Source organism: Molothrus aeneus, chromosome 5 (genome assembly GCF_037042795.1).
Source record: "Molothrus aeneus isolate 106 chromosome 5, BPBGC_Maene_1.0, whole genome shotgun sequence".
Lineage (NCBI taxonomy): Eukaryota > Metazoa > Chordata > Aves > Passeriformes > Icteridae > Molothrus > Molothrus aeneus.
In genome coordinates, this window is record NC_089650.1 from 15122581 (window position 1) to 15144785 (window position 22205).

General features: G+C 43.1%; 1 protein-coding gene across 2 annotated transcripts in view; it reads left to right on the forward strand.

The window, feature by feature from the left end:
* Positions 1-22205, forward strand: part of RASSF8 (Ras association domain family member 8) — a 69583-nt gene that overhangs the window by 46539 nt on the left and 839 nt on the right. For both annotated transcript variants that reach the window (XM_066550041.1, XM_066550042.1), the window contains exons 3-5: positions 6466-6660; positions 18722-19611; positions 21557-21701. In XM_066550041.1, the coding sequence (XP_066406138.1) occupies positions 6558-6660; positions 18722-19611; positions 21557-21701 (1138 nt within the window). In that variant the 5' untranslated portion in view covers positions 6466-6557. The remainder of the gene's footprint in view (positions 1-6465; positions 6661-18721; positions 19612-21556; positions 21702-22205) is intronic.

Here is a 22205-nt window from a genome sequence, read left to right on the forward strand (position 1 = left end):
TGTTTTATGAAGGCCATGAGAATTTTAGACACAGTTAATAATGGTGAAGGTTTGTAGCTATGTCATCACTTGTATCCCAGGTTGGATGAATGCTTTGTGCTATGCTGCAGTTAAATCTTTACTAAGTTGTGTCTCTGGTTTCTTCAGATTGTCACATGTGATTTAGATTAAAACACTGCTCAGGAACATGTCCTAAAGGCTTTACACACTTGCTAAAGTCAGAGATCAGTCTTAGAATTGAAATGCTGAAGCCAAAAATAAAATTTTCAAGATGGAAGAATTATTTCAGGTAAAAACTGAATACCTCTCATTAACAAAGTGTATCTTTGTAAGAGCTGACAAGAACTGTGGATGAATGCTTTACCTCCTCCTCTCACTCTCCACCCCCAAAAGAAAACAAGTTAATTCCTTCTAGCTAATTCTCACCATTACAAAGAGAAGAGACAATTTGTTTTTTCTGTGCTGTAAAGATTGCAGCTCAAGGAGAGATTGTAGCTCAGGGAGAGGTCAGAAATGTTCTGTAATTAGGTAAAATACCAGTTGTAGCATTCCGTGCTTCAGAACAATGTTTCTTTCCCTCGTTTTTTCCCACCAAATTGTTAGCTGTATTGCAGCAGGAGAAATTGCAGTGCAAGCAGCAGTTCATGTTCTAGGCAGTGGAGGGTTCCTGGATGGAAGTCAACTGGTAATTTGTCTGGGAAACTGCAACTTGGGGAATTTTGGGTTATCCAGAGGCACCATTTCATGCAGCCTTTGTTGCCAGAAACACACAACCAAACTGCCTGCACGTCAGTGCTTGTACAAACTCCTGTGTTGGTGCTGTGCTGTCCTCCCACAGGCGAGGGTGTGTGTGTGTGTGGTGTGTGTTTAGATATCACTTGTGGCATCAGGATTTCGGCCTGTTTGACACAGATGTCAGAACATCTTTTGGCCAGTCTCATGGAGAAAAATTCCTTGGTCCTAAACTCTCTCTCAAGCTTGTTCTCAACACTGTCATCTTCATGGTTGTGGGACCTCTGGTTTATTTGTTTCAAGCAGTGCTTTTTATCTCAGAGCATTCTTCTGGAATAGCAAAAGAATAACCTCCATGAGGGTTAGTCCCACAAATAAAGCTCTATGTAAACACTCTTCTTTTAAAGAAAGTCATGGGCTGATTTCAAACCCACAACCTGTTCCTTTCAGTAGAAGTTTTGCCTGCAGAAGACTTTTACTGCATATTTTTTACTTGCACCTGACATGAAATATTTTTGCCCATTTATTGATGGGAAGCTGCATATTTTGTAGGATATTTCTTCTTCATCAGTCTAAAGGAGGAGGCTTTTGGTAAATACTAGGGAGCTTATTTCCAGTAGCCAATTCTGTATTTGCAGTTAACTTCATCTGCAAAAATGTTCCTTGGCTCCATACCTGGATTCTTCTGGTTGGGAAGACCTCCCAAATGCATCCCTGTTCATGCTCTTCTGGATGGCTTATAAACTTTCTGGGTAGCTGGACTGGCTTCTTTGTGCTCATTTGTTTGGTATTTTCCAATCAAGCCTTACTAGCACTGAGTAATTATTCTTATTAATGGCTTACAGCATGGGTGGAACAAGCTGCCTGTTTGTCCAGTACCCTACCTGGTGTCATAGTAGGGAAAAACAAGGAGCACAACTTGGCCATAGTGCACAGGGAATGAAAAATAAAGGGTAAATGCCAAACTCCAAATCATGTTTGATTATTGCTAATTACAAATGAAAGCACCCTGACTTTCAAGTGTACTAAACAACATGCTGGTGCCTTGCTGGGGCTACAGAAAGTCACTGAACTGGTTGGACAAAATTCTGCTGCAGCAGGATTTTAGCCCTGATTTGAGGTGCATGGTGCTTTCAGGCAGTGTGAACCTTGTAAAAAGTAGAAATGAGGTGAAATCAGCATCTTGATTTTAGCTCTCAGGTTTCCTTGTGACTTAACACTTATGGCAAGGTGAATGTCTTGCAAACATCTACTTGGAATATTGTTTCTTCTTGAATGCTAAAAAGTCCTTTGCACTTAGTCTGATCTGCTTGTCTTTTGTGAAGCTTCAGCCTTCTCTATATTTCTCTATAAATAAGTTGTGGAGAGGTAGCTAAATAGTAGCATATATATGCTATATATATATATTTGTGTGTGTGTATATGTATCTATATGCTTGATTTTCTTCATGCGTAAAAACTGAACAAATACCTGAAAGAGTAAGATACCATCAGCCAATTAGGATAAAAGGGGAATTTAGGGAAAATGCTTAATGCATGGTAAACAAGGTAATTGAGGAAGCTTCAGGCAAGGTAATGGAGAAGTGGGGGAAGGAAGTAGCTGTGGAATGCCAGATTTCCAGTGCTTGGTTCCAAGCACAACTGTGTGTGGCTGTGGAGCTGATGGCTGACAAACTGGGGAAAAGCTGTGATCACAGGCGTGCTTTGGCTTGCACGCCTCTCGGTAAATTAGTTTTGCATTCCTGTTCCCAGTCATTGCTGAAATTAATATGCATAAGGTGAACTGGTTTTGAACTCATGGGATTGAGAAACCTGAAGTGAGATTTTTTTTTTTCCCCCCTAGCCCTTTTTCCCCCACTGGTTTTAGAAAGAAATTTGCACAGTGTTAGAGGTAAGGCTTATTTTGCCTCCTCTAAGATAAAAGCACAATGTGCATTACGGGCACAGATTTCAGGTTGAAAAATATATTTGGAGCTGTCAGATGACCATCAGTGGGGAGGCAAATTAGCTTTTACTGGTATGAAAGTTAACTAACAGCAGATAAAGAACAGATTACCTGTGAAGGAAAACCAAAGACTAATGAAACAGTGCTACGGAATTATATTTTAAAGCAGAGATAAGCATGTGGCCAGAAAATTTTCTGGTTTTCAGACCTCTCTGTGAACTTCTACTGCACAATCCTAGAAACCAAACCAGTCCTAGACCTGTTTTTTTAAAACTTTGTACAGATGAGCTTTGCTTAGAAACTCTAACGAGACACAGTGATTTCAGCCCGGAGATGTTACATTTCTGATGTGAGTGTATGTTCCTAGTGGCAGGTCCCCAGAGGGGAATCTGTGAGCTCTTGTGGGGTACCTGGAATCCCAGAATCCATGGAGGAAAAGACCTCTGAGATCATTGAGTACCACGTGTGATTGATCCCCACCTTGTCAACTAAACCAGAGCACTGAGTGCCATATCCATTCCATGAACACCTCCAGGGATGGGGACTCCACCTGGGCAGCCCTTTTATTAACACACTCCTTTAATTCAGCCCTGCCTGTTGGTCTGAGGGATGCACGTACCACAAATTCTTAATCGTATTTGGTCTATTAAAACTATTTGTCCTGTAGGAAATGAATGGGAATGTTTCCCCTGAGCTTGAACTGATTCAAAGGCACTTTGTTCAGATCATTTGCAGCTTTGGTGAATGCTTTCTTCAAACTTGGAAGTGTCAGCAAATATTTCCTTACTCTATGATGCTTCTCTTTAGTCTTTGCTTTTTTCAAAGATGGACTGTAGGCAAACAAATGACCAAACCTGATCTGCACTGAGCACAAGACTGTACATTGCGTGCTGACTGGGGGAAAAATGCATTTTCTGGCTTGCTAAATTGAGATAATACTTTGGATGTTGACAGACAGAAAAACAATTAGAGCTGTCGGATGCTTTGCTGACGTGTGCGTTGTCACATGGAGAGATGGCTTGGTTGGTGCCAGGAAATCTGAACTGTTCAACCCTCAGCAAGTTATTAAGTTAATTAATAAAGTTCCTTACAGCTGGGCTTGGAATGTAAGGTCTGTTTATTTGTGAAGACAACTGGTCCAAGAATAAATAGCAGAGGTCACTGATGAGGCCTGTGAGGTGTTTTCTCAGTCACTGCTATGTTACAGACTGGTAAAAGATTTTCTTCTGCTTAGTTTATTGTACATTAAGATGGTGTTAACCCAAGTGAAGTGTTTCTGTGTTTGTACATGGTTAATGCTTGTGTAGATAGAAATTTTCTTTGAATCACCTAGCTTTATGTGGGAGAATGTTTATCAAAACCTCTTTGGGTCTTCAGGTTCTTGTTCATGTCTCAAAAGACTATTTCTATATACATCAATATTCTTAAAGGTGATCACTTTTCTATTGAATGTGCAACTCTATTTGAGATCTGGTTTTACTTACAAGCTTTACATATACTTCTGAACAGGTAGGTTTGGGCAGTATTTTGGGGGTGTTTGCTGCCCTGACTTTACTGCTTAGTGCTTTTCTGCTAAAGCTCATCCTGTTGGTGTGGTGGGGCTCTAACAGGCTCTGAGGTTGTTGCTACCCCCAGCCTGTCAGGTGAGGATCTGCCAGGTGTCCTCTGCATCATGTGTCAGTATTTGTCATCTGCTGGGTAAACTGTTTGGTTGTAGATGGGAAGTAATTTTTCCCCTCTAGCTTGGGGGCTGCAGTGGTGCATCTTTTAGATGCAGGAAGAGATGTTCACATCCCCAGGAGAAAGCAGCTCTGGTTACACTGTAAATGTGAACACACTAGGTATTTGTGCAGTGTTCTCTGCACCATTTCTGCCTCCATGTGGTGCAGTTCTGTTCAATCCATCAGCATCATCTGATTTCATGTTTCTTGTGTAACCCCACCCTGCCTGTCTTCACTAATCTCCCCTAATTTTCAGATTACTTATAATCCATCTCTCTGTTACCCATTTTCCTGGTACTTAATTCTTAAAAAGTTTTTTTAGTTTTATCACTTTATCCATATGGGATTACCTGAGTACATGAGCTTTTTATTGTATTATCACTATTTACTTTCCCTCTATCGGCCTAAGCAGCCCAGCTGTCTCATTAGGTTTTCTTTATTTGAGTTTGGTTTTTTGTTGTGGGTTGGCTTGTAGGTAGTTTTTGGGTGTTTGCTTTCTTGTTAGTTTCTGGGTTTTTTTAAGCTTTAATCATCATTATTGGTGGCCTGTTTTTTTGGGGGGTTTTTTGGGTTTTTTTTTGTTTTTTGGGTTTTTTTTTTTTTTTTTTTTTTTTTTTTTTTTTTTTTGAGGGAGCGTTCTATCATTTGAAGACAACAAACTTTAGTGAGTTTAGTACAAAATTTTTTGCATGGTATCATTGCAGAGCCTATGGAAAAACCTAGGAAAAGATATTAGACAACATCTGGTTCCTCACAGAACCAGCACAGTGCTGGCAGGAGTCAAACCACCCCTAGAACACTTTCCCTGATGCATCTTTTTGTTTTAGAAGGAGAGAGAAGCAATCTGTCTGCTCGCTTTGCTCTCTGGGTTCTGGTACAAAATGCATGGGTTTTTTGGGAATAGGAACCTTCAGCTGCTTCTGCAGGGAAACAAAAGTTGGACTCTCATAGATGGCTGTAATTAAAAATATTTCCCTCTTGTTTTTCTGCAGCTCCACCTGCCAGAAATTATTGAACTAATACTGAAAGCTACTTACTAGTCCCTGGAAACATTTAGACAGCATATAAAGGAGTAGGGGCACCTGTTACTGGAAACTGTTATGAGTTTATTCTGGAGTTGTTTATTTAGTGCTTTTTCTCTGGGTGCTCTTTTTGTAACAACTCATAAAATTTCAGGAAATAAACTGTAATGAAGCTTTGGGTAAGTCTGCAGAAGAGGTAGACATTGTTGTAGCATGGGATCCTAGAATGCAACCATAGAATTATTGAGGTTGGACAAGAACACCAAGTCCAACCTGTGCCTGATACCCACCTTGTCACCCAGCCCAGTGCACTGAGTGCCACATCCAGTCCTTTCTTGGACACCTCCAGCAGTAGGGACTACAAACCTCCCTGGGCAGCCCCTTCCAGTACTTGACAAACCTTTCATTATTAAATTTCTCCGGATATTCAATCTGAGCCTCCTCTGGCACAACTTGAGGCAGTTCCCTGGGAGCAGAGCCCAACCAGCCCCTGGCTCTCCCCTCCTGTCAGGGAGGTGTGGAGAGCCAGAAGGTTCCCCCTGAGCCTCCTTTTCTCCAGGCTGAGCCCCTTTCCCAGCTCCCTCAGCTGCTCCTCATCAGACTCGTGCTCCAGCCCTTTCCCCAGCTCTGTTCCCTTCCCTGGACATGCTCCAGCCCCTGCATGTCCTTCCTGAAGTGAGAAGCCCAGAACTGGGCACAGATTTGAGGTGTGGCCTCCCCAGTGCCCACAGCAGGGGGACAGTCACTGCCCTGGCTCTGCTGGCCACACCATTGCTGGCCCAGCCCAGGTGCCAGTGACCCTCTTGCCCACCTGGGCACAGCTGGCTCGTATTCAGCTGCTGTTGACCAGCACGCGCTGTCCTTTTCTGCTGGGTACTTTCCAGCCACTCTGCCCCCAGAATGCTTCAATGTGTGGTTCCTGTTGTTGTTTTCAAAGCAAGGAGGTTGTGTTGGCTCTCCTACCTGATAGATGTCAAGGTGAAGTTGTTAACTTCTTTGTTATTTGCAATTCTTTGTTCTAAGACCAGGATTTTTCTCTGTTCCAGCTGCTGCAGGAAGTCAGCTGCATGTCTCTGGTGCAGCTGCAAGAATGACTTGACTGATTTGCATTCATGGCTCTTGGATGATCTGGTGAACCATGGAGCTCAAAGTATGGGTGGACGGAGTGCAGAGAATTGTGTGTGGGGTCACCGAAGTCACAACATGCCAGGAAGTTGTAATAGCCCTTGCTCAGGCTATTGGTGAGTATTGCCAGATGGGAAGTGGGGTGAAGCTTTTTGTGTGAAGCTAAGCCCAGGGGAGGTGGGGGAGCACTGGGTACCAGCAGAGCAGAAAATGCAGCGCGCAGTGGGATAATCTTGCAGTGTAAACTTGTAGCCTTGGATTTTTCACGTGCCAGAGAGAGACTGAAAAGACAGAAAAGAAACATTTTGAAATCTATAACCTTCCCTTCAGTAAAAAATTTATTCTCTCTATAATAATAATTATGCTGCTATTTGTTGTTGTAAATAAAGCCTGGACTAAGGAAGGTGCTAAACTGTCAATATTCTGAGTACCAAAGAAAATAGAATTGGTTGTTCAAAAATAGAATTGGCAGTTCAATATAATTGGTTGGCTAATGAAGTTTGTTGAAATTATACCCACTGTAAGTCTCTTTAGCTATACTGGGAATAGTATAGATCAATGAAATAGATCCTTCAGGGTCTCCTCTGACTCCTGCATGCCACATAACTCACTGCTCATGAAAGGGTAACTTGGAAGTCTTTATACTGTTATCCCTTTGCTGAACAGTTTAGAAGAGAAAAATAAAATCTTTCAGGCTCCACCACAGGAAAGTCTTATTAGATATTTCTCAGTGATTAAGGGCATCCTGAATAAGCCTCAGCTTTATCCCATCAGTATTTCCTATGCTGATACCTATTCTTCACTAAAATGTTATAATTTGCTTTACATACTATTTAAATTTAGTATATTATAGTATTATTAATAATACTATACACTATATACTAGATAATAATACTATTAATTAATAGTATTATTACACAATACTATTCAATTTAAAACCTATGTTTTACCTAAAATGAATAGTTTAAAGGTGAGCTTCTGCATTTTTCAGTATGCCAGCAATTTTGCAAGGTTGTATTAGCAGTCTGACTCAATTTGAAAATAATCATTTTCTAATAGAAAGTTAGATCTGTGAACGTCAGCAAGGTATTCTCCCTGTAAGCACAAAGTCAATTTCTCTGAAATTGATGTTTATTTATTTAAATGTTAAACTTCTAAACGTAATTTCCATCTACTTATATCTGATGGAGTGGAAGACTGGCATTTTTATACTTCAAGAAGATTGAACAAAATATGCTTATCTATATGCACCAAATAGCTTTTAAAGCTTCATTTAAAAATTGTAGAAAGTCAGTTTTTCTCTCAAGTATTGTAGTTGATGTTAAACTGTTAAATGTTTCTTTACTGGTTTTGTTGCAGCTTTTTGTTTAATGGTAATTGGTTCATCAATAGCTTCCATATCTCAATTTCTGCATGCAGAGAAACCTTCTCAAAATTTTTGAGAAACAATTCTGCTAGCATGATCATTTTCTAGTCATGATTAAGTGATACATGTTTAGAAATAATGTAATGGTTGTGATACTTTTGTTCTTTGCTTTGTTTTTAATATCCCTTTCAGTCTGTTTCCTTTGCCTTCTCCCACAGAAATGGCAGACTCCCAGTTCTAGACAGTAATTTTATGTTCTCCTGTGTAATTTCTCCTTGGGTCTTCTTCTGTATCCTCAGTTATTAGCCTGAACTCTGTAAAGACTCCCTCAGCCTTGGAAACACACACAGGTTTTGTCAGCTCTGCAGACTTCCTTTTCTGTAACACGTCACCAGTTTGTCTGGGACAGGTGACACTGCTTCCATGCTGAGATAAATTTCAGCTGCAACCAGAGCCAAATCAAGAAAATCCTTTGGAAATTCCTTCCCAAGGCAAATAGCTTCTGTAGAAAACCCCCAGAACAATTCCCCTCTTGCTGGGACAGCTAGGACAGTATCAAGCACCATATAAATTACACCTGTGTGTCTTTGGCCGGGGGGGTTTTCCCAGCCCTCCTGTCAGGCCATTCATCAGGACAGAACCATCTGGCTGCCCCTGTGATTTGGATGTAGGTCCCAGCTCACCAGGAGTAATTGTCACTTGAATTTGAATGGGAATCTATGAAAATGGATCCCTCTATCACCTGACATTTGGTGGTGGAAAGTAGCCAGTCTTAGTTGGCTTCCTCCTCACTTGGCTCTGATGGGATTTTCCACTTTGCTGTCTGGCTCCTTCAGCAGTCACATAACTTGGCTGCACTCAGGATTATTTTGTCTGTCTGTAAAGTTTGTGAGATACTCCTTTTGTTTTGTTGTGCCTTCCAGTTTATTACTAGGTCCTTGACTTAAAGCATACAACACACAAAACACAGTCTTCTTCACTGAGCCTGAAATGTGAATTGCAAGAAATATATTATTTTCTTGAAGTGTAGTGTCTGGAATATCTGAAAGTTGGCTTATTTTATAGCCATATCCACTGAGGAAAGCACAAGCCAAAGATACCTGGATTAAGACATCCATACTTAAGAAGTTTCTCATGGACAAATGAAGCTGCCTCTATTCTAGACATGTGAAAAATAAAGCTTTGTCCAGTATTTCAGAAAAAGGAAAATCAAAATTAGTATAGAGCTGTGGTCAGAAGGCACCTTTGGACAGTATCCAACTCTGCTGCTCAGAGTAGGGCCAGGCAGAGCAGGTTGCTCAGGACCAAGGGCAGCTGGGTTCTGAATGTGCACAAGTGTGGAGACCTGACTGTAGCAGTGTTCACTCACCCTGGCAGTCGGAGTGTGCTGTCCTTAAATGGAATTTCTTGTATTTTAAAAAGTGCCTTTTGCTGTCACTTGATCAAATGAAGGGTCCTGTCTCCTGATGCTGTGATAAAAGCAACAAAAATATTTCCATCTATGCACTTTCCAACTCTTTCCCCCATATCATGAAAATTCAATAACAACTTCAGAATACAGTTTCTTGGGGTTTTTGTTGTTGTTGTTGTTTTTTTAATGTTCTGGGGCTATTTTAGCATTAAAAAATCAAGTTATACTGGGCTATGAGCCTTTGTAAGAGGTTCTGTTCCATAGCTAGTGTCTGTCTAATCCTTTGGCCGTGGCATTCTTTCACTAAAACTTGCCTGGCTAATGCTCCTTAATTCCTTAGAAATTGGAGCTCTTCCAGTAAAAAGTCTCTCTCTGGGGCTGTACTCTTGATAAATAACATTTGTGTTACCTGTTCTTGCACTGTGAGCTCCTTCCCTTTCCCCTGCTGCCCATCTCTTCATCACTGCAGAACAGGAAATGACTACCCAAAGTAAGAATTCTAGGGTTTTTTGGTTGGTTGTGTTTTTGTTTTGTTTTTTTTTTTAAATTTCTGTTTGGATTAAAGATAAATCTCAGTCTCAAATGAACTGAAGTTAAATCTCAGTCTCATTCTTTACAACAAAAGGAAAAAAAAGGGGAGAATTGTCTCATTTGGTGCCCCAACAGAGCTTATTTTTAAAAATGTGTATGTAGTTTATTGAATGCAAGAGAGAATAATATCAGTTGGATATACTTTGGATACTAAAATTGTCTGTATCTGTAACTCAGAAGGAGTTGGAATTGCCTCAGCTGGAGGGCGGGTCGCTGGAATTCTGTTCAAGACAGACATAAAACTATTCAGTTACAAGTTTCCAGAGAGTGAAATCATCTCTCACTGGGCTCTTTAAGAACACTTGATACTACCCTTTATGAGTTTTATCTAGGTCTGCTTTCTTTTTAACTCAAACTGTTTGCAAGTGACAAAGATTTGGCTTTTTAATACAAATAAGAGAAGAGATTATTTAATCATGAGAAACAAAGCCTTCACCAAAAAAAACCACACCTCAGCACACAGTTTAAATAGAGAACCACGAGTCTTGTTTTGAAAATATTTTTACCAGGAGAAATGAGCTTTTCCAAGGTTCATCCTTGTCTCTTTTAAAAATGTCCCATTCTCTGCTAAGTTTGCTGTGCATTCTGTGAAAACCAGAATGGCTTTATATAAACATTGCTTGGTCATTTTGATTCCTGTTCATAATTTGGACAACTGAAAAAAAGTAAAAAGAGAGTTCTTGATACTTTTAAACTTTGTGTGTGATGAGATGATTAATGAATCCAGCCAAAGGTCTGTTTTGAATGTGTGTGAGCATAGTGACTCCTCTCAAAAAGTCATTGTAATAGTGAGGGGAAAAGCAGGTGTATCCTAAAAAAGTGAGTCAATCATTTTAGCTGATGGAGTTTAACTATAGATTATTTTTTTAAATTGGCTTTTACTGGTTGTTTTCCATTCAAACACAAAAAATAAAAAATCTTCCAAAGGAATGTGGTGACAAGTAGTGCAGTCACAAACACACTTGTCCTGTTCCTTCAAAGTGCTGCTTTCCCACTTCCAGCCCCCATGAGGATTTTTATTGTATTTGTTGTGATTATTTTTTTACTCCTGAAGGCTAGAATGCATCTCCTCTGCTCAGAATGTTTGTTTCCCTATGGATATTTCAGTCTAGAGACATGAAGCTTGAATTTCTTACCAAAAGAAACCTTCTGCCCTCCTCCCTGTAATTTTCTGTGCCAAATAGTTAAATTGGCAGACTTGCTTTAAATAGTGCTGTGGATTTTGGTGCTTCTGGATGGAGAATCATGAGCGACACTTCACTGAACAAGAAGTACAGCTGTCTCTTTTTAAAATTAAACAAATGCAGCCATCAGGGTTCTTTTTTTTCCCTTCCAGTTGAGTATTTTTCCTCAAAGATAAATGGAATGTATTTATTAAAATGTCAGTGCTGTCTCAGACATGTGTTAGAGCATTGTAGGGCTCAGCCAGAGTTGTATCCAGAAAGATCAAATCACTTATTTTATAAAACCATATAGTGACAGGACAGGGGCCAGTGGCTTCGCACTGACAGAGCAAGTTTAGATTGGGTATGAGGGAGAAATTGTTCCCTGTGAGAGTGGGGAGGTCCTGGCACAGGTTGCCCAGAGAAGCTGTGGCTGCCCCATCTCTGGAACTGTTCAAGGCCACATTGGATGGGGCTCTGAACAACTTGGGATAGTGGGAGGTGTCCCTGCTAAGGATCTGCTTAGAATTTGTGTTATTTCAACCCCAAGATTTCATTCTCTGCCACTTCAAATAGTGACATTAAGAGGGATAATAAGTACAAGAAATTTTGTGGTGATCCCATGGTGTGATCATATAACCTTTCTGGTTCAGAAATCTGGTGACAGTAACCCCACCAAGAGGGGGACCTGGGCTGCTCTATGTGCTTTGCCATGTGTTGCTGTGTGACCTCAGGCAAACTTGCCCATTGTTTCACCTATTTGGGACACAGCTCTAAAATAAGTGTGGTACCACAGGGAGCTTGGAAAAAAGGCAGTTGAAAGTATGAAGTGATGACTGAAAGCTTTGTTCTGTCAGGTTGTGATAAACTCCTGCATACTCTTTTTTGAGAGCAAGAATAATAGTAATGAACTAAGGCTTCAGCCCTGGTAAAGACATGGAGAGATGGCTGTGCCTGGAGAACTCAGCAGACCTTCCATGGGGCCTGTATATCTCTGTGGGTATTTCTTCCTAGGACTGGACTCCTCTCTTTATTTTCTATTGTACTTCATACCTGTGGTTGCAAAACATAGCATGAGTTAAGAAATCTGAGTAATGCAAATTCTAACCTCTCTTTTGAAGGGGTTTTTTTTCCCCTCTTAATCTTAGGTATTTAATGAGTTTCAGGTAGCCAGAATGGTAATTTTTTTTTAATTGCAATGGATGTTAACTTAAGTATCACATAATGAATGAAATGTCAGCTTCATATTTCAAAGATACTGAATTCAAATCATCCTGGATTGATTAAAATTGCCAGAAATTGCTTTTCTGTCAGTGCTGTTAAAGATTCAGGAGTTAATGCTGTTGTCCCTTTGGTAAGGCCGAGCATTTTTACCCACGTGTTCCACATATTACGAGTTCTTAGAAGATTTTACCCACATGCAATTAGTTTTTCTTTGCATTGCCTTGTTAAGGAAGACAGCCCTAGGGCTGGAAGGCTGTCTCTGGGAAACCAAGTGGGTCAGAAAACTGTATCCACGTGCACTGTTCAGTGCACTGGGCAGTCTGGATTTGGCTGGAGCCAAGTGTTGGCAGGTCTGGCTTTACCTCCATGGAAACGTGTGTGCAGGCCGGTGACAGTGTCTTTATTCTTACTATGCACTGTGATAAGTCTGGGGTGCTCATTCAGATTCAGCTCAAGACTGAGACTAGTGCAACTTCTCTTTTAGTGTGGCTGTCCTAAAACTTCTGTCTTAAGTGACCATTTTCTTTTTTACCATTTTTTTCCCAAGACTGTCCAGAGTGCTACTTTGCAGGGCAGACTCTTGGCACAGCTGCTGTGCAGCAGATGTGATGGGACCCCTGGGGAAAATGGGAGCTAGGAATGTGTCTGCCAGGGAACTTCCCTTGCACTGAGTGCATCCTGGTGGTCTCAGGGACAGAGGAGAAACTGGGAGCAAGACTGCATTGAAGGGTTTGGGAGCAAGTCCTGTGAGGAGCGGCTGAAGGAGCTCAGCCTGGAGAGAAGGAGGTTCAGAGGGGACCTTCTGCCTCTGCACAGGTGCCTGACAGGAGGGGGCAGCCAGGGGAAGTCGGGCTCTGCTCCCAGGGAACAACAGACAGGACAAGAGGGAATGGCCTCAAGCTGTGCCAGGGAAGGTTCAGGTTGGACATCAGCAGGAATTTCTTCATGGAAGAGGTTGTTAAGCATTGGAAGGAGCTGCTCAGGGAGGTTTGGTGGCCCCATGCCTGGAGGTGTCCAGGGAATGACTGGATGTGGCACTCAGTGCTCTGGGCTGGCAAGGTGGGCATTGGGTACAGCTTGAGCTCAATGATCTTCTTGGCAGTCTTTTCCAGCCTAAATGATTCTATGACCTCTGGTGACAAAAACCTGCTCCTGCCCACTCCAACCCCTTTTCTAGGGAAGGAGAGGTACCCTCATGTTTAAGACTGCTCATCCCACCACTTTTCCCAGAAATGATGTGAGACCAGGGCAATAAGTCACTTGCTTGCACTGACTCACCGCTGTAGGTCCTGGCTCTGAAGCATGGGAGACACTTAATGGAAAGATGGATCTTGCTTGATGCTTGGCATTAACATTTGTAGCCTGATGGGAAAGATAAGGCACAGATAATTTTTTTTCATGGTATATAATACTACCTGCATACCAAAATAAATGTAGTGCCTGAAATGCTTTGCTTGTAGAGGATGATGGACTTTTGGGTGGGAGTAATAGGATGAATCATTTCTGTCCTGAAAAAGGGAATTGATGACCTCTCAGGTTGCAGTCCTGCCAAGAGTGTTGCTACTGCTGCTTTCCTTTGGAGTTTCATTTTCATTTTTGGCAGCAGAAATGGTTGTTCTGTCTACTGTGTCAGCTGCAAAAATTAAAGCATATAGAGGAGCTTGAAGTGAGTAATGGTGTCCTACTACCTTCACGGAGTATAATTTAAAAATCTGCCTCTTGAGAGTTTAAAAAATGTTCATTACCTTGTACCTATATTTCATTAGTTTAATCGCTGTTCATTGTGATGGAATCTGTGTTTAAATTAGCAAATTACACCAATTATATCAATCCCAAGCTAAGACTACAGTGGCTGGGCACATGGCATGGGCACTGGGGTCCAGAGCTTGTGTTCGGCTGTGCAGCAGAGCCAGATCTAGGACACTGAGTACAGTTTGCCATTTAATATCACAAGAAATCCAGGTTCAAACCACTCATGACAGCTATTTGCAGGGTGTCAGAACATCAGCATTTTGGAGTCTATATATTTCCTTTCCTAGTGTCTTTCTCAATTTTGAAATAAATTATTCTTTTGAAGGTGTGCCTGTATTAATAGAACCTGTGATAAGTTTGTGTGCTTAGGGAGCTGTAGGTAGAAACTTAACCTATTAACCTTGACACTGCCCTTTGTGCAGATGCAGTGTGCTTCAGGGATGTAAATATCTATCTGCTTCTGTTACTGCTTGCCATTTGCTGCCTGCAAAACAGATACAAGTTCTTGGTGATTGTTTTAAGATGGTAATGTCATGTAGGGTAGAATGGGGATTCTGGGGACCATGTAATAATCACAGAATCACAGAATGGCCTGGGTTGGAAGGGACCCTAAAAATCATCCCATCCCAGGCCCCTGCCATGGGCAGGGACACCTTCCACTAGCCCAGGTTGCTCAGAGCCCTGTCTGGCCTTGGACACTGCCAGGGATACAGGGGAAGCCACAGCTTCTCTGGGCACCCTGTGCCAGGGCCTCACCACCCTCACAGGGAACAATTTCTTCCTCATATCCAATCTAAACCTTCTCTCTGTCAGTGTGAAACCATTGCCCCTTGTCCTGTCGCTCCAGGCCCTTGTCAAGAGTCTCTCTCCATCTTTCCTGTGGGCTCCCTTCAGGCACTGCAAGGCCACAGTCAGGTCACTCCAAAGCCTTCTCTTCTCCAGGCTGACCAATCCCAATTCCCTCAGCCTTTCCTCCCAGCAGAGCTGCTCCATCCCTCTGATCCCCTTGGTGTCCCTGCTCTGGTCTGGCTCCAGCAGCTCCCTGTGCTTCCTGTGCTGGGCCCAGGGCTGGATGCAGCCCTGCAGGGGGGGCTCAGCAGAGTGGAGCAGAACCACCTTTCCCCTGCTGCCCACGAAGTAGCTGGGCCTGAAATAGAGTGCAGAAGTTCATTGCTTTTTCCAGCCCTTGAATTCCTGTTTTCTGAAGAGGAAACTACAGAACACAGCACTACTTGTGCTTTTTGGGCCTGTCTGAATGGTTTTCTCTAGCATTCCCATCAATACAGGGCTTTGATAGAAGTATTAAAAAAAAAAAGTCTAATATGTTCTAGTTGTAGTTAAAGCAGAATTTTATTTCAGAAGTTTTAGGAAGATTCACTGCTGAACTGGTCACTGAACCTTCCCTGGAGATATTGCAAAATTCTGGGTGGGATTCAATATAATATTCAGCTGGAGAAACACACTGTAATTTGAGGAATGCTGTGCATTGCTGATACATGGCCATTACCTGAATGCGACTGTAACTTTAATTTTTAAAATAATAAGGTTGCATGAATGAGGCTGGACTGAGTTCTGCCAGGTGCTTTTTGTGTCCAGAAGCTTGTGGACAAACACAGAGGGCAAGAAGCAGCATGCGGGTGCCAAACTGTTCCTCATCAACAACCCGGGCAAGCTGCTTTCTCCTTGTCAGTGGTGGCTGCACATCAAACCCAGCAGTTTGCTACAGGGACGCCTGTGTTCTGAAATACTCTGTCATTAGTTCTGAATTAACTCATTCACCCTTTCATTTGTGAATTAATCCCCTCTAATGCAGGCAAACATCACAGTTGTGGTTGTCTGGGTATTGTTAATCTGCGTCATGCACAGGCTGAGCACCAGACCTGGGTAATGATCTCGGAAGAGAACAGCTTTGTTTTAGAGCAGTCCTGAGCTCCAGGTGTGGTTGTTGAACTGTGCAAGTATTATTTCTACAAAGCACTTTCTTTTATGTGGATCTTGAGTGCCAAGTTCATTATTTAGGGCTGCGTGTTGATTTGGAACCCTAAGCTAAGATGAAAATAGTTCTTGGCAAGTCTGTGCTTAATTCTTTTGGTCAAGGTTGTTAAGAGTTTTATTCTCCTCCCTCCTCTTCTTTCTTCCCCCCCCCCCTTTTTTTTTTTTTTTTAAGTAATGAATTTAATAGCAGAGTGAGTAGAAACTGCACTCTACTCTTGCTCCCCTAGTGGTACCTACTCTAGTTTGCAATTTCAGGACTTCTTTGAACCTGACTGTTTCTGACACAACATGAACATGAGTAGCACAACCATGATTACAAGCTGGAAACTTCTAAGATGAACAAAAGAGAACAGGGAAGTGCAGCCTTTGTCCTGGGGTATGTTTTCACTAAATTCTTCTTCTTCAGGATTTATTGTCCATATGCTATGGCAAACAGTAGTAGGTTTATTTTTCCTGTAACAACACCAATGCCTAGTACAAACTATAAATCTTCATGGATCAATCAGCAATATTGCGAGTTAGCAAAAATCTCTCACTTTACACCATATACCTTATTAAACTTGATTTTGAAGAACTTTATTCTAATAAGCCTTAAATCTCTTTCTGAAAGTGTTAGCCAAGCTTGTTAGTATGCTGTTAGGTTTGGGGCTTTTTCCCACTTTTTTTCCCCAGTCCCTGCCCAGAGTCATTTATTTATATGGCATTTGGGGTGCTAGATTCCTGTAGTTGTGCTGTCTGCCTTGTTTTGCTGACTTCCATCAGCCAAATCTTTCAGTCCTCACTCCTAACTTGGAAGTGAACATGGACATTTTGGTTTCTGACTGGGCCAGCCAATCCCCCTGGGATGAGCCATGAGCCAAAACCACCTGTTCTCCAGGTGGTGCCTCTGCAGACAGTTTTTGTTCTTATTCTTTTCTTTGGGATCTAATTGTGAGACAGTGAGAGCAGTATTTCCAATGCAGTATTTGTAGCTTGGGAAGCCCTTCAGAAGGCAGTGTTTGATTTTAGAGGGGTGCACAGTGTGTTAATCACCACAGTGCATCTTGTTTCCTACAAATCTGAAGTGAGGAGTCCATGTGAGTGATGTGACTAGAAGTCGGGGGTAGATCTCCAGCCTGAGATTAGGATATTTTTGTCATTTTGAGAAAAGTGTGATGAATGGGCAGGTAGTATAAGGTAAGAGAACACATCAAATGTATTACCATGGATAACTGCATTTCTTCTGACTCCTCCCCTCTGTAGTTGCATATATGACAGGTATTTCAGGCTTTTATGTGCTGAAATAAATCATTTGAATGATCATTTCTCATTAAAATGAATGTAGGTAATGCATTAAAGTAGATAATGATGTTTTTAAGGTTAATGGCAATTGTGGAGCTGTTCAGAAATTCATTAACATCAAATGCTTTAAAAGCAGTTGATCTTTCCCATCTTTTTGTAAATAACGTTGTGGCTTTTAAGTGAGGTTACTTTGACAGGGGAAACTCTTCTGGAGAGGGAGAATGCTGTATTTCAGAGTAGTGAGAGTGCTTAGAAAAATATCCCATAAGTGGTGTTGGAGGAGGAAGACTGCTGATCTGAATTTTGTGTTTGATAAGAACCTAAATGAAGCCATGAATATAAGTTGTATTGTCAATGGAGCGATTAGAAAAACTCAGCACTTACAGAAAGACTTGAGCTTCTTCCTGAAGGCTGGGATCCCAGTGGGGATGTGGGAGCTGCTGGTACAGATGGCAACATTGTGCAGGGAGCCCGTTCATTGAGCAGGGATTGCTCATTCACAGTTCAGGCAGCCTCTGCTGCTCTTGTCCCTGTGCTCTCCTCAGTGTAGGTTTGTCACATCAGCAGCACTGCCATGGGCATCAAAGGCTGTGGCCCAGGCTGGATCAGTGTCCGGACAAACTGGAAGGCATGAACAGGGGAGCTGAGGCTCTGTCAGTCAGTCATCAATCAGAGGCAGCTGTTAAAGTTTAACAGCAAACACACTGCCTCCACACTGGATATTTCTATGTGGCTGCATGAAAGATCTGGGACTCCTGTTCTTGTTTTCTTGGCCTAGAGGTTCTCATTGGGTGTATTTATGTGACCCTGCTGGGTCACTTGCTTTATTCCTCCCTGTGAGGGTGCTGAGGCCCTGGCACAGGGTGCCCAGAGAAGCTGTGGCTGCCCCTGGATCCCTGGCAATGTCCAAGGCCAGGCTTCATGTGGCACCGAGCAAGCTGGGATAGTGGAAGGTGTCCTTGCCATGGTAGGGGGATGGAACTGGCTGATCTTTAGGTCCATTCCAACCCAAACCATTGTGCGATTCCATGAATCCCAGTCCGTCGAGCCCGCCGGCAGCCCCGGGATTGCGCAGTTCCACGGTTCTCACCTTAGGGTCAATCCTTCCTCGCTGCTGCCGCTCCCGCCCTGCGCGGGGAGGGCTTAGAGGCGAACTCGTTGATGTGCAGGCAGCGTGTGCTGCGGCAGGGGCGGGTGCGCTGAAACAGCCTGTGGGGGACCGGAGCGTCCTGTCCCGCCGTGTCCCTTGTCTCGGTGCTGTCCAGCCGTGTCCCCTTTTCCCTGTCGTGCTGTGTCCCTGTCCCGGTGCTGTCCCAGCGCGTCCCGGTGCCGTCCCTCACGGGCGGAGCGGTGGCGCCCCCCCGCGGCCGCGCTGACGCTGTGCTCCCTTGCAGGGCGCACCGGGCGCTACACGCTGATCGAGAAGTGGCGGGACACGGAGCGGCACCTGGCGCCGCACGAGAACCCCATCGTGTCCCTCAACAAGTGGGGACAGTACGCCAGCGACGTGCAGCTGATCCTTCGGCGCACCGGGCCCTCCCTGAGCGAGCGGCCCACGTCGGACAGCGTGGCGCGCATCCCCGAGAGGACTCTGTACCGGCAGAGCTTGCCGCCCCTGGCCAAGCTGAGGCAGCCCGGGGATAAGGCCATGAAGAGGAGGGAGCCGAAAAGGAAATCCCTCACCTTCACCGGCGGTGCCAAGGGGCTAATGGACATCTTCGGGAAGAGCAAGGAATCCGAGTTCAAGCAAAAGGTGCTCAACAACTGTAAAACAACAGCGGACGAGTTGAAGAAACTGATCCACCTCCAGACGGAGAAGCTTCAGTGCATCGAGAAGCAGCTGGAGTCCAACGAAGCCGAGATCCGCTACTGGGAGCAAAAGTACAATGCCAGCCTGGAAGAAGAAATCCTCAAATTGGAGCAGAAGATCAAACGGAACGAAGTGGAGATCGAGGAGGAAGAGTTCTGGGAAAATGAGCTGCAGATCGAACAAGAGAATGAAAAGCAGCTGATGGAGCAGCTGCAGGAGATGAGGCAGAGGATCCTGGAGTGTGAAAGTAAGCTCAAGGACTATGTGTCTCAGATCCACAACATGGAGAGTGGCCTTGAAGCAGAGAAGCTGCAGCGAGAAGTTCAAGAGTCCCAGGTGAATGAAGAAGAGGTCAAGGAAAAGATCGAGAAGGTGAAGGGAGAAATCGATATTCAGGGCCAGCAGAGTCTGAGATTGGAAAATGGCATTAAAGCGGTAGAAAGGTCTTTGGGCCAAGCTACCAAGCGATTACAGGTAAGACTGTCATTTTATCCATCGCTAGAGAAAGTCAAAGACTGTGACTAATTTCTCTTACACAAATCTGAAGCCTATGAAAGACAACACAAAAAATTTTCCAAAGTGAATCAGGGTAAAAGGCAGAATGTGTTGCTTTCATTTTCAAATCACATTTCAGCTTGTGGGGTTCTTTTTGGAGTGCAGACAGTTTTTATTTCACCCGTGTTTAACTTGCTTATTCAAACTGTCTGAGAAGAAAAGCAGTAATTTGCACCATCATAGCCTTTTCTGAGGATAAACTTCTGATCTTTGCTAGGTTTGTCTGCCACCAAAAGAGATGAATTACAAAGAACAGTCCAAAAGCAGCATCTGGAAAGGTACAGAGCTAAAGTAAAGTACCTGCAACCCTACAGAGCTTTGGTTTTAAAGAACAACATCCCTCTTTTCCTGGCTGACTGGCTGGTGTTCAGGATTTTATTTTCTCTACACCTCAGGCATTTGTGGCACATGTGTCAAAAGATAATCCAGTCCCTGTTTCCTTGCTAAAGTTAATGATATCACCTGGAACTTGATAGAGCATGAAAGAATAAAGGAACTTGCTGCTAGCTGGATGAGGTGGAGGGAAGATTGGAGCTCCTGGGATTTTTATGTGCCACATAAGATAGTCCTAAGGCACCACACATCAGCAGGAGTTGTGGTCCTTGCTGATTTCCAGGATTCACAGTTAGTATATTCTGCAGCACTGCAGTAGTAATAAGGTGATTCCACTGTGAATATGTAAAGGGATTTCGTATCCTTACTCCTGCCTTAGAACCATGTCAGTATGAGCTGGTTTTCCTAGATGATGAGGGAGGGGAAAAGTTTTTCATCCAAAGCAAAATGGATGAAAACTGTAAGCAGTTTTGGCCATGATTATCTATGCTAAGTTTCCAGACATGCTACACTTAAGGATTTGCACTGATGGAAAACTTCAAGTTCTCTTTATGTGTTTTATCTATCCTCAGTCACATTCACTGAGGCTATGATGGAGTTAAAAATATTTCTGGCTTGGTATTTTTCATAGTCTGTTTTCTTTGCAAAGTTCCCATTCAATTCAGACTTCCAGTCATCTTCTAAACCTAAAGGTGCACAAATCTGGAAGTCCACAAGAAAATAAACTGAGCTCTGCATTATGGAGCTTTGAGGGGGAGGAGATAGACAAGTATTTTATTGCATGCCTGAAGTTAAAGATTAAAGCAGCTCAACCTCTGTGTGTGGGAATAATAATAGTCCAAGACTGTTATAATCTCTCAGAGTTGTAAATTTTGCATATCATGACAGAAGTACGGAAAAAGATCCTAAATGATCATCTGTGCTTTGAAGGGGTGGGGAACCAGTCAGGCTTTGGCTTCATCGCACAAAACCCTTGCAGAGTGAGAAGGTTCTGGCCAAAAAAGTTTAAATGGAAAATGCAAAGAACAAGAAGAGAAAAGAATTTTACTTAATTTAAGATCAGAAGAATTAAATGAGCTGTCCAAGCTGTGCTGGACACTTCAGGAAGAAGTAAGACTTAGTGCCAGACTGCTGCTCAGTTAATTAATTTTCCAACATTCACAATATTATGTTTGTTTGCTGATGTGCCAAAGTTTTTCTCAGGTGGTATGAGAAACAGCTGCTAGTCATCCAAGAAGCAATATAAAAATAAAATACATTAAGAAAAACCCAATTAGGGTCATGGGTTGGACTTAATGATCTTAGAGGTCTTTTCCAACCTAATTGATTCTGTGATTCTGTAAGTGCTAGTGAGTGTTGACTGGCTTTTTAAATTTCAAGATTAAAATATCTTTCAACTCATCAATTTGCATTTGAGCTTTAAAAATTGAAGGCTTTCTCATCAAGAGGAGAAGCATTAGTTGCCGAATTGTAACTATGGTCATGAAATACTGCTTTATTTGCTCAGGAGATGTTTTCTGTTTCCTGGCAGGACAGGGAACAAGAACTGGAGCAACTGACCAAGGAGCTGCGGCAGGTGAACCTGCAGCAGTTCATCCAGCAAACGGGAACCAAGGTGACGGTGCTGCCGGCAGACCCCGTGGAGCAGGAGGCCCCACATGTGGAGCTCGAGAGAGGTGCAGCCCTCGGAATGCTTCGGGAGGGAGGGAAGGAGGGAGAAGGGGCGGGCGGTGCCTTTACTGCCGCGTTTACTTTAACGCTGGCACTCCTACGTGAAGTGAATGCTCCCTTAGTGAAGACATTAGCAAAACACTACGAGAGCGCATTGTCGAGTGCTTCTTTTCGTTCCAAGGGTTTAGCAGGCTCTAAATAAAGAGCAGTATGTGGAGAACTTCTCTCCCACTGTGCCCGGGCATGCGTTTGTCCCATCAGCAACGCATTAAGCCTGCAGCTTTCGAGAGGGGCCGCCGTGGCTGGCTGCCAGCACAGAACGTGATCGTACATCTGACATTGCTGTTCGTCTGGGTTCTTCCTCTTCTGGTGGGGGTGTTGTCAAAGCAGAAAAAGGAATGTGTCTGGATCCCCAGAAACCCCAGACAGCAGCCGCACGGGAACAGGAGCCGATCCAGCTGGGCTGCCAGCCGTGCAGAAGTCCTGCACAGATGGCTGTCACTGCGGGT